At 39.0% G+C, this 13015-nt stretch overlaps 1 protein-coding gene across 1 annotated transcript in view; it reads left to right on the top strand.

Annotated features, from left to right (window-relative positions):
• Positions 1–13015, top strand: part of SLC49A4 (solute carrier family 49 member 4) — a 71763-nt gene that overhangs the window by 9714 nt on the left and 49034 nt on the right. Inside the window, exon 2 of the mRNA XM_051624243.1 lies at positions 10198–10291. Coding sequence (XP_051480203.1) covers positions 10198–10291 — 94 coding nt within the window. The remainder of the gene's footprint in view (positions 1–10197; positions 10292–13015) is intronic.

The following is a 13015-nucleotide window of genomic DNA, read 5'->3' as shown; positions in this document are numbered from 1 at the left end:
TGTTGCAAATTTTCTTGGAGTAAGTTTTTTCAGTTCTCCAAGAGACAACCCAGTGTAGCCTCAGCTGAGCAGATCAAAGACCTCACTGGTACAAGTTTAAGAAATTTTTTAGTTATAATCCTGGGGCAAGGGAGATTGTGGTGTGCTCTGCCTTTCTCTCAGTGGTGACATTCAGAGCTGTTCCATTCATGCCATTATTTTGGTCTTTAATGCTTCTTGTGTCCCTGTGGCTCTGTAGCTGTGCTGTGACTGTAATTATGCTGAAGAATCTTGTGATCAGTGCTCCAGCTTCCTCTAAAGCTGCAAATTAAGCTTTCTCATGCAGAGTTGTCATAAAGAGGATTTTTAGATTTTTCCTCTTTTTAAAGCTGGAGGTCTGTGTGACTCAGCCTGAGGGAACTGTGTTTTGAAAGTGAGAGGTCTTCTGCCTTTTGTGAAATCTACCAGTGTTTTTGTGGAATACAAGATGTCAAATACAACTGCATTTAGAAACTTGTTTTATTTAGGGTTTTTTTGATAAACACGATCCCTTTTGCATGTTTAAGAAAGGTGGAGTTGTTACATTTTAATTGATGGAACAATAATTGATCAGGAGCCTTAAAAATGTAATGGGTTTAGGAACCATTACAGTGCTGCAAAGGGCGTTTTTTAGGATTAGCTAAGGACCCTAAATAGTGCCTGATGCATTTTAATACTAAAGTAACATTGAAACTGTTCACAGAGAGGAAAACAGAAAGCCTACTCCAGTGACCTTTCCTACAAGTCATGAGACCAGCATGGATATTACATCAGTGTGACTCTTAGGGCTCTTTTCCCCCAGCTGTCAGGAGGGATAGTGAAAAGGAGAGACTTTGCCCTTAGTGTCCTGCTTAGTGGATGCACTAGGCAGTATTTAGCATGGCTGTCCACCCTTGCTGCGTGATTGATTTTATGATATTCTGCCACAGCAAAGCAGAATGCCTTGGTGTTTCTTAAAATGAAGAATTTCATGCACTGTTGAGTGGTGCAGGCAAGTACCACTAAGATAGTGACAGAACATCATCCCTGATAGATGTGTACAAGACAGATTGTTTTTCCTCTCCGTCGCCACAGGTAAAGATCTGTAGTTAGTGGTGTGGTAATTAAGCCTGCTGTGCAATCAGGAGTCCTTGAAGTGAGTGGGAAGAGAAAAGAAAAAAGCTTCCCTCCCCCTTGTTCCGTGCTGAAAGGTTGTCAGCGTTCGTCCAGGAATACAACAGCGAGAGCTAGAGTGCTGGCTCGTTATCTTGTTATTTCTCTCAACTTGTTAATGAGCATCCATAATTTAGCTTCAAAATTAATGAAGAGCTTTAGTCCCTGACTGCATTATTAGCTATTTTTGTCAGTTGCTCCACATCTCTCTCTGTATTTATACACTAGCACACATGTACACGCACGCACGCCCTATTGCATAGTTTTTCAGTTTATGGGATGGCAAAGAGGGATTAAATGATTCACTTGCATCTTCCTGTTTCAGTAAATATTGGAGTTGAGAGCAGAAAGCAGGTACATGAGGTGAAGGAAGAGGCAGCAACTCTTATGAGTGTTTGTATATTGATTTCACAGATTTAGTCAGCACTCAAAGACCTATTTTTTTTTATTGTGTCTCAGCACTGCACTGACCACAGGTCCTGAGAAGACCTGATTTCCTAGCCTTCCCAATACTAATGGTGAGACTGGCTCCTGTGTCCATGTTTATAGCCTGAATAAACAAGGCAGAAAGGGGATGGGGAAGAGAAAAGTGAAGCAGAAGACATGGCCTGCCCAATTTCATAAGGCATGTTGAGAGATGCACGTCTCACTGCCCCAGGCCAGTGCGCTCTTCTTTCAGAGGCGCTCTGCAAGGATTGAGAGGTTCATTGCACTTGGATTAGTTGCAGATAAAATGGATGCTCTCTGCAGTAAAATGTATAGTACCAATAAACAGCTAAAATAATTGGTCTCCTCTGAAGCCAAGAAACATGGTATTAAAGAATAGGAGATATTTTAGTAAAGAGTCTAAAACTAATTCTAAAGCCAGCATTTTGATCTGCAGGCAAATACCATTCAAGTCAGTGCTTTGTTTCTCTGTTCAGGCAACATGTCAGTCTCTGGACTTGATAAATGGAATTTACAACACTGCAGAAACTTGCAATGCAGATTTTTTTATTTGCATCTTTTACCATTTGTTTTTTCCTTGTTGATGTTAAACTGTTAGGATGTTTAAAATCCTTAGCTGACGTATTGAAGGCAACTTCAGTACTTGTAAACTACCTTTCTACACATCCAAAAGCTCAGATTAAGCCCTTCCAGTTCTTCTTTATTTACAGTACCAAACTTCTAACCTGCTGCACAAACTCTGAAGTACTTGCTTTGTAGTACAGGTACAGTCTGCCATCAACCACCGTTAAATCTGTGTTAGCGGAGCTAACTCTAAGACACCACGGAACAACTTGAGTCATTAAGTGTGTAACAACTACACTTACAGGAGTAGAGAGTTGGAGAATTAAGCTGTACTTCCCTTGACATCGTTTTAGAGATTATATGCTTGCCTAATATGCCAAGATGATGTTAAATCAGAATGGGTCTGCTGATCATCTTGACCTAACTGATGCAAATGGGACAGAAGCACACTGTGTCCTCTTGACATGGTTGTGGTAGCTTGATCTGCCTTCTAACAGGTGGATTCAAGTACTTGTATCTAGAGTAAACAGAAAAAGAACTATTTTAATATACTTCAGTGAATGTTAAGGCAAAAAACCCAACCAACCTCATTTCCCTCCACCTCTGCTGATAACACAAGAAGAGTTTTACAATACAAACCAGAAGTGAGCAGAGCAGTTAGAGTGTGAATACACAAGTATCTCATTCTCTTACAAACAGGATGAAACCTAGAGAAAAATACAGCAGCTCAGGAATTGTGGGGTGGTTTTGTGATTGTCATAATTCCCAAGCGCATTATATTTAGCTCTGCTTCTCACAAGCAGATATATCCATATCCTAGAAGCTTCTGTATTTGTTTTAGTTGTTATATGTGTTCAGTCATTTCCCTGAAGATAACTGTCATCTTTCTGAAACACTTGGCTAGCTAAATTTTGTGCTTTGAGCCTCTTAGACTGATTGGGATTTTTTTCAAGATTCTTAACTAACTTCAAAATTCAGGAGTGATACTTTTCTTACAAGGACTTACGTTAAAAGGTTTCTGCAGAGAAGGCATGTTTTTATTCTGAGAATTATACTGCAAAAAGGACCAGAGGGGAATGAGTGTTGGCTCTTCTGTTTTCAGTTTTGCATGCATTATTGCCATGTCTGTCCAACAAGTGCTAGAAGCAGAAATAACTTTATCTTTGGGTCAGATCTGGTCCCTGGCACCAGTCTTCCTTCCTGATTTGGCAGGGACTTCACTGTGGATTCTCCCTGCATCACTGGTGACGTTTCTGGTATATTTGCCCTTCTGAGTTTCTGACCCTGATTAGGAAGTCTGTGTCAAACCACAGGAGCTATTTTACTTGATGGTGCTGTTTTGTACCTACAAAGTTTGTTTCCTCAAATTTAAATATTTATAAATAAATTAATTCATAAAAAAATTCAAACTCCTCCTGATAGCTTGGAACTAGGCAGCTATTGCTGACAGATTCTGTTACAAGAGCTGTAAGAAATTATAAAAAGAAGTTGCCCTTCTGAAGGCAACTACATCTACATTTCAAGAGATTTCTAGTATATATTTTGTCTGGGGATTCCAATCTGCTTGCTGTTTATGTCACACAGAAATTGGTATGCTATGGAGTCTGGTGGAATTTGCCAATGCCATGCAGTCCTCCACTGAAAGGTGAAACTGGGCTGTGTTGTAGTATCCATGCAGGAAGAGGTATATTTCTTGTATCCTAGAAAAGACTTGGCATTGAAGTGTAGCTTTGAGTCTAGTTTATTTTAAACCGTTCCTATATGATAGAGCTTGGTTGTTGCTATTTGATACCAGAAGGATGCTGTCACCTGACTTGCAGAACACTTACATGAATTTCCTTTGTTTTCAATCAGAAATAAAAAAATAAATTCAAGTCCTAAACCTTTTTAAGTGAAAGTTGGATTTTGTCACTGCCACGTAGAGCTGAGGCAAAGAATGGAAAAAAAATAATTTGCTTTAGTTTGTTTAAAAACACAGCTTCCAAAAGATGAAGCAACATCAGAAGTGTCAGCATCCTGTAGCCATAAAGCAAGGGAGATCCAGGTTGTGCTTAATAGCACCCTATGACATCTTGGCCATCAAACTAGGAGTAATTTTTTATATATGACCTGGTAGATGTTCTCTCTTGCACACAGTCTTTGTATGCAGTTCCCAGTTTTTTTGCTTCTGAGTGTAGTTGATGCTGCTCCTGTTAACATATTTATTTTCCATTGAATTTCCAAACACAGTTTATGGTCCTGTGCAGTCAAGTGCTTTTGTGGAATCCAAGACAGGCCCCATATACCGATTTTTTTCAAGTTTGTTCTGTGTGTTAGCAAAAAGATTGGGACCATATCTCACCTGTGAAGTCTTCTTATATCAGTGGAAAGGTTCTTTTATTTTGAGAATTCTGTTGCCTGATGCCAGGGTGCTTCTTCTGAAAGGATTGCTGCTTATCCTCCTAAATGACAGTAGTCAATTTTGCAAAATGCAGACACAGTGGAAGTTTTATTCACTGTGTTCAGGAGAAAGGTAGTGACTTTTTAATATACATTTTAGTAATGACAAAGTTAACTGATCTTGTAAGAGTAAATGGCGCAGCTATTAGTATAATTTTGCTGGGATTTACATTTAAACTCCAAAGATTTCTGGAGTGGTGGATACCTGTGCAAAGCTTTCAGTATTAGCTGATGAAATGAGAGGTTTAATCAAGCTTTTGTTTTATTATAGATAAAATGTAAAGGCACACATTAAGGAGGAAGAAAAGCAGACCCATCCCATGAAATGGAGAATTGGTATCAAGCAAAGAAATCCATTTTTAAAAGAGTGCTTGAACAATAAGGAGGGTATCTAGACAAGACACAAAAACAATTCCAGTACCAAAGAAAAATTGTGAAAGACTTGGAACTCTGTGCTTTGCTTACTGAAGCAAAAGGTAAACGTTCTTTTTTGTAGGTTAATTTGATAGAAAGAAAAATGCAAGAGCCTGCACTTTGTTTTGTCAAGAAAGGTAAAACAAGAATTTGTTTGAAAATTGCGTTTGCTTTAAATCAGAAGGAGAAGCACAATTTAACCGTGGATGTTGGAACAGCTGTTGAAATTAGGGAGTGTTTAATTTCCTGGTGTGTGTGCATCAAGACAGGATTTGTTTTTTTTTTAGCTAGATACTGTGTAGTCAAGCTACTGGGAGAGTAGTGGAGTATTTAAGCAAATGCTCTGTTTGTTGTCAGAAGGGACTGTTCTTGCTTCCAGCCTGGTCTTTAAAAACTGTGAAAACGTGCAGCAAGATGATGTCACTAATTTCTAATTAGAACCTTGCTATATTCTGTGTTTGTGAGGACTGTTATTAGTATCTGCAGCTGAAGGAGGGAAAACCCTCAAATATTACTGCAACCCAGAGCAGGGTGTGTGAGCTGTATAGGGGAAATCCACTGCTGCTGTGCCAGGCAGAGGGCTGAATCCAAGAGCTTTTCTTCTGGCCAGACTTCTACTAACCTTAGTAGAAAGGTGAAAAGTATCTGATCTGCACATCCAACTGGAATTTTTCCCCCCCAGGATAGATGCTTCATGTAGAGGAGAAAATACAAACCCAAACAGCATCTGCCATGTGTGTGATGCTCTGAACTAGAAGTGTGTTCCTGTCTGCAGGTCTGTAACAGCCTAAGGAAGGAGGGTGCTGCCCTGTGGGGAATGCTCTGGGTGTTCATTGCCACTAGACAGCAGAAGTAGAAACTTCCACTTCTTGATGTGACGACAATTTTTACTTGAATGCGTGTTTTGTGTGAGTAAGGATTTGTCTATACAGTCTGCCAGTCACCTGTTTTATGATGTCTTATTGTAATGGGTGATTGACAGGTGAGAGAAGAAATGGTCATACGTCTCAAGAGCTTAAAAAATTAAACGGTTGTTAATCATGTTCTCTTTCTGAATGACAACTTGTTCATGTATAAATAGTTGGAACGAGGAGTTCATTGTAACTGTACATCTTTTATTAAGTTTTTTATTAAACTGGGCAAGTCAGTAATGCTGTGTGTTTGTGAAGAATTTTCTTTTCATATACTTTAAAAATTATCTTGAGAGTAAGACACTGGAGGAGTTGTGGAGGCTGCAATGCCCGCGTGTTGGATGCTGTAGCTTGATGTTGTGGTGCAGGTGAGGGAGCTGAAATGAAGCTGGGTGCCACAGCAGCCGCTGCCCCCCACTCTGCTGTGAGACCACCTTGTGGTCTGTTGGGTTTTGCTCGTTTTCTGTGTTGGGCTGTGAATGGTGGGGGATCCTGGGTTCATCACACTGTGTGCCTTGTTTCAGCAGGGAGGAAAGGAAACTGGTGGGCCAGCTAGCAATGTCTCAGGGGCCAAATCTGGTCAGCATATCTTGCCAGCACAGGTAATTATTAAGGTCTCCTTGTACAGCTGGATCAAAAGTCTCTGTTTTGCAGGAGAGTTAAGAGGATTGTGGTCTGAGAGTTTGTGTTAAATCTCTAATAGTGGCAGGCATTTGGGGGTAGTTGTTTTCTAAAGAAATAAAAAACAGCAAATGCAGTGTGGGCTGCTGAAGTTGTAAAGCAGACTGTGTTACTAGCTGCAGGAGGATTTAACAACAATATCAACTGTTTCACTCATAAATTATAATTAGTATGTCTTTTTATTACTAACTTAATTTCTGCTGCTAGCTCAGACTTTTCTGTTACAGTCAATGACATTTGGCCATTCTGATCGTGGCCACACTTTGCTCAAGAGTCAGTGCAACCTGTGGGGCCAAGAAACCTCCTGCAAGAGCAGGGTGGGAATGAGCAGCTAATGAGAAAGGCTCCAAAGAACAGAGAACTTCCTCTGTTGGCAGAAAATCCCTTTAAATGAGTTTCTTCCCTTTCCAGTCATGTGGAAGAAACCTCACATAGAAATGGACTTGAAACTGGATGATGGATTTTAAGAAGCTGTAGCCCCCACCATCAATTACTACTTGCATTACAGAGTAAAATTAATGAAGCTAATTCCATCTACTTAAAATCGTGGTTGTGTGAGTTACTTAGATCTTTTAAAAGAGAGAAATCATGTATTCCAGGAGTCGCAGGCTTTTTTTTTTTTCCCCAGGCTTAGTTGGTTACTTTGGTTTATTGTACCCATGATCCATGCTGCAGACACTCAGGTGTGCACCTTATAGAGTAATACAAGATGTCCAGTTCAGCTTAAGGGCCACTGCAATGTTCAAAGCAAAAATACTGAAATGATTGTCATGTTAAAGAAAATTTCTGACAAGGATGAAAAGGAGGAGAGATTTGAGAGTTAAAATGTGAAACAAAATAAAAGGGGAAGGTGCTTAGAGGTTAGAAATACATCATGTAATTAGGAAAGAAAATGTCTAATATGCTGCTTGTCTGACATCTTTTACTTGTTCACTTTGTTGTCGTAATTTTCAACTTGCAGCTCTAACTAAAGGAATTTTTAGGGGTGTGTTTACATGTTAAAGTAGGAAAAAAGGCCGAAGAATAGCCTGTGCAATCAAGACATTTAAAAGTGTTACATTGCAGTGCATAGTATTCAAGATGAGGACTTCAAAGTGTGTTTGGAGAGATCAAGCCTACTTCATTGTGAGGCTTTAACTGATAATTTTATTTAAAATTACCTAGTATGTAAGGTTGGCGTTAAAGATAAGTGTAAAATTAGGGCTGGGGGAAGGCTTTGGTATCCAGTTTAGTTCTCACTGAATCGTGGTTTTTTTCTTAGGAGACTTTTCTGCAGATTTAAATTAAAACATTTTCTTTTCTTTGTGTTTTTTGATTTGGGCATTTTTAATTGAATTTTTTTTTTTTTTTAAATGTTGTGCTTTTGTGTCAGTTTAATTTGGAAACACTCCTCGTGGCTTCTGTGGTGATTTAAACTTAAGTTTCTGTATTTAACTAATTTACCACTGTGCCCTGGCCTCTGCCTCCTGTGGCACCTTGTGAGCAGGACCTTCAGGGCTGGCTGACTCTGTCCTTGTGTATTCTGAAAGGTAGAATGTGCAATGTTTTCTGAAATGAAATTCAGAAAGACCGTGGTTTATAGAAAATATGGAGGTGATACCTATATTACTAGAGATTTCCTGAAACATTGCAGCAGCATTTCCAAATGGGAAACATAAGATTTTTCAGTTAAAAGACTTGTGTTTCAATTTTCTGTCAATAAATTCTAATTCCCATTGTGTATAAGTTCCCATTATGCACAAAAGCAATGCTAACCAGGATTCATTTCCCAGGAGAAAAGGCAAAAGCATCACATACGTGATCCTGATACAAATAATTACCCAAGATATGCAGTGTGGTAATAGTGGGTTAAGCATGCCATGTGAAGGCTGACATGGTGGCCCAGAAAGCATGAAGAACAACAAGGGTTTGAACAGCTGTATTATCCAGACATTTAGTTAGGGCCCTTTGAACACACACACACACACACACACACTTGAAAAACCAGTTTAACAGCAACATGTACTGGTTAGATGCAGCGTCAAGCGAGTAAATCTGGGTGGGCACTGGAAGTGCTTTAAGGAAACAAATATTTTTGGCTGATGATGTTTCTCCAGGGCATCAGGGATGTGAGGTGTCCTTCTGAGTTGCAGGACTAGGGATTACATTCCTTTTGTTAATGACTGAGACATACCAAAGGAAGTCATACTTCCATGTCAGAAAACCTGTCACTTCAACTTATGTTTGCGTTGTGTTGGACTAGGTTGATTGAGAGAGGAGTTGCCTTTGGTTTGGTGTGTGCAGTGTCCAACTCAAGGAGTTGCATGCCGATGAGTGAGGCTCACCGGGAGCAGTTGCAATAAGAGCGAAGTGATGTCTCATCCTCCAAAATTACATTTTTGTAAAAATACATGCTTTAAACCCCCTGTAAAATTCATATGGAGATAAAATGTTTGCTGTCACTGCTGGTTGAATGGTACTGATTATAGTAAATAGTGAGAGCACTTCTCTGAAAACTGGCAGGTTTAGAATAAATATTGTTTGTTTGTTAGGTGAGTTATCACAGTGACTTGTTGTTTTTTCCATCTGTGTTTTGGGTAGTTCCTAGTTTTACCTAAATGTTAGAGATACTGCAAGTTTGTCGTCATTTAATTGTTTTTATTATGTTCTGCTAAGAATATGGAAGCCCTTTATTTTCTGTTTGTTGCTGTGAAATTGTTTCAAGTTTTATGACTTCACAAATATAGACTGTATCAGTGGTTTTTAATTATGCATGTTTATGGTTCTGGTGTTTCACAAGATTCTGGAGGTTAAGCCCCGCAGCTGTCACTGTTCTCTTTCTGTTTGCTGCTGATGGAAACACTTTAAGAGCAGCAAATAAACTGCTGGCAAAAGGAATTGCAGCACTAAGATAAAGTTGCTTCTAATCTAAATCCTTGTCAGGCGGGAATCACAGTATGAGGAAAAAAAAGCATATTCAAGGAATCAGTCAATTGTAGTTTTTTCTAATGTACTAGATTTACAACCTCTGACTGTTCGAGCTGAGCGCAGCGAAAACCTGCCCTAATTGCAAGGACTGCAAAAAAATACACTTTTTTTCCCCCCCTGAATAAATGGTTATTTCTTCAGAATGAAATTCTCATCTCCATTATGAAAGAACACAATAGCAGTTTGGTGTCTACACTCAGTAAGTGGTTGGAAAAGAATGTACAAGTCAAGGTTTTTCTTTGGAGCTACCTAGATTTCCTATCACACACTGGAGCGCGTTGCCTGATGATTCTAATTCTAAAGGCAATGTTGTACATTTTGATGATACTTTTATTACCACTTTTCACTTCCAAGAATATCTCTGAGATTTTGGGTACAGTCCCTGTGTGGTATAAGAGTAAGTCTTTGTAATTCTGATGTGTAAGTATAGAAATAACATAGGATTTCATAATGTATCTGTAGTTCATATCAGCGCCAAAGTGTTTATGATTTGAAAGAGATGCATTAACTACGTGAGACTGCATGGAAACACACACATTTAGGCAACATTATTTTGCAAGATTGTTGACATGACTTATAAAATACTGTGCTTTGTTCATCTTAGGTCTGAGAGTAACTGTGTTACTAACATCATCCCTTATGGTATTGGGAGCTGGCCTGAGATGTGTTCCAGTTTCAGACCTAGAAATCAGGAAGAAGTAAGTGAATTTATTATTTTTAATACACGTATTTTATACTTTCTGCTAATGTAATTTTTGCTGCTACTGCAAAGAAATGTTGGTACAAATTTTCTGGGTGAATTTGATATGCCAGATGTGTGGATGCAGGCTTACATGCTTCTTTGCTCCTTGCATGGATTTTTCTAGTCCTTCTTCTACATAGTATCTGAAGATCAGAAAGGCCTTTACAAACTTGAGCTAATTAAGTCTCACCCCATCCTGCATAACTAACATGAGTCTGCTATGCAAACAAGGAAGCAGAGATTTGGAGAGGTTTAGAAACTGGCCCGAGATCACACAGGGAACCATTCCACAAAACCCAAAACACTTAATTTGTATGCAAATATTAAATAATTAGTTCATGTTTCTCATACTGGATGTGTGGGATTGTGCACTGAGATGGGTGAATTTACACAAAATGGACTTTTTCATGTAGTTGCTTCCAGTCTGCATTCCAAAGTAGTCTTGTACTTTCCCTGTGGTTGAAATGGCTGCTTCCTGTATGCATGCAATGTAAGAGTTTGTGATAAAGACAGATTCTTTCCTAAAAATCACACAATCCATACAATTTGATTGTTCTGTTGATGTATACAGAACCTGGGAATCCTAGGTAAGTACACAGTCGCACTCGTTTTGTACAGCCAGGGAATTTGGATCACTTGTTCACTTAATTTTCTTTTGCCTCTTATGCTGAAGGAGGAAGGAGTACAGGCATGACTACATTTTTCTGCTTCTTTAGAAACAGTAGTAGCACTAGCTCTTCGCTAGTTATGCACCGATATGTAAGCACCAAGAAAATAACTTATTTATAAAAGGGTTTTGTTTTGTTGTGTTGTTTTTTTCCCCCTTAAATTCTAGTCAGGTTCCACACCATCCTTCTATTATTTCAGAGTTTCTTTTTTTTACTCTGTAGTATTGCTTACCCTGAAATCAGCTTGGAACCCTTAAAGTTGGAAAGAAAATGTTTGGTGTGTAGTAGAATTCAGATAGCTGGCTACCATGTCTAAAGGAGTAGGTTCAGTGAGAGGACTGAGAATGTAGTAAATCCATTGACTGTAAAACTAGCCCCAGTCAGGAGTAAGTAGCTAGGAAGTAGTGCATGGTTTAGTAAACGAGGTGTAATGTGGTGAGTAGGGGGATGCAAGTTCAGTTCTTAGGTGCTTAGGGTGTGTATAAGGAAACCCAAGGTGTACCTGATGTTAGTTGTCCAGCTTTGCCCATTTCAATGAGGTGTTCAAGGATTTTGTGGGCAGGGGAGGCTGGACTACACATACTGTGCTGCTGTTCACTGTGACCCTTTTAAGGTGAAAATGGACTGTTACAGAGGCCAGAAAGCACAGTCCTTATTGTGCCCTAGTTTTACCTTTTCTGAAGATGCCAAAGGGTGCTCAACATCCAGTTCATCTTTTCTAATCAATCTTGGATTAAATATATGTATCTTTAAATGGGCCACATGGCTTAAATGCACAAAAATGTAGTGTCTCATGTAGCTTTTAATTTATGATTCATGCCAAAAGACTTATGCTGTCCTAGGCTTTACCAAAGCAAGAATGCAGACTGTAAGAGCCCAAGAAGAAATTCCCAAATGAAATTTAGATGGGAGGTAGTATTTGGGGAGTGGGAAGGAGAGTTTCCACATGGTCTGATCACCTTTAAACAAGGTTTTCCAGTGTAACTGCAACAAGGAGACCTAGGAGAACAATGAAATAAATGCCTAAGGAGAAGCATTCTAAGAACACCTTCTTCAACTAGGGAAAGAATGGCAGTGGACTGTGTAGAGTCTGATGAGATGTATAAAATATGATGATATGTTTACTGAAAACCATATAGACAAAAAAGAAAGGAGCATGAGCAGAATCCTGATGGAAAAGGTTACTAATTTTGTTTATTTGTGCTGTGAAAATACACATCATTCTCAGCCAAAATTGATACATTTGATTACTTAGCTTACTCAGAACAAAAGGGCAATTTTGAAGAACTGCAGCTCAATCTTAAAAAATCTAGAGAGGTTTAAGAATATTAATAATAGCTATGTAAAGCAAAAGGGTAGTTTTCAGGGGAGATTTCTTAAGACAGTGTAAATATACACACTGTGTGTTGTTATACAGGTAACCTGCATTGTTTTAAGGGCTAGGACTGAAGGCCAGTTTTCACAATTACTTGAAGCATGATACCAAATAAAAGAGTATTTTTGAGATGAGCATTACAGCTTAATGCATTGGCAACAACTGGCTGAGCAGTAAACTATGCACTTATTCTGAATGTGTGTGTGCCTTAATAGGACAATTTGAGCATTACAGAGCCAGTCAGATGGACAAGATCACACACAAGCTCATGCTGGATGGAGCATTTCAGCAGCCAGTGTAACTGGAATTTCTTTAAATGCCTTTGCATATTTTGTAGTATGTTCCTTCAGTTCCTGGGTAATTGCAGTATACACTGAAGGATTTCTATGGGGCAATTATGTCAGAGTTGATAGATAAAATTAGAAGAAGGTTCATGAGATTTGTCAGGTTTAGAGGGTTTTTGCTACTTTGTAGCTGTCTCTGCTCCCTAAGCTCTTGTAATTTAACATTAAAGAGAGCTACTAAAGCCCATTTTCTATCAGAGCAATCACAAACACAAGGAAATCACTGTTAAGGCTGACATTTAATCCTGACTGCTTTATGCTCCTTATCTCACACAGACCTGTGCATTCTTAAG

The sequence above is a fragment of the Apus apus genome, chromosome 6, assembly GCF_020740795.1.
Source record: "Apus apus isolate bApuApu2 chromosome 6, bApuApu2.pri.cur, whole genome shotgun sequence".
NCBI classification, from domain to species: domain Eukaryota; kingdom Metazoa; phylum Chordata; class Aves; order Apodiformes; family Apodidae; genus Apus; species Apus apus.
The sequence above is the reverse complement of the archived record's forward strand: the minus strand, read 5'-3'. Positions and strand labels throughout refer to the sequence as shown.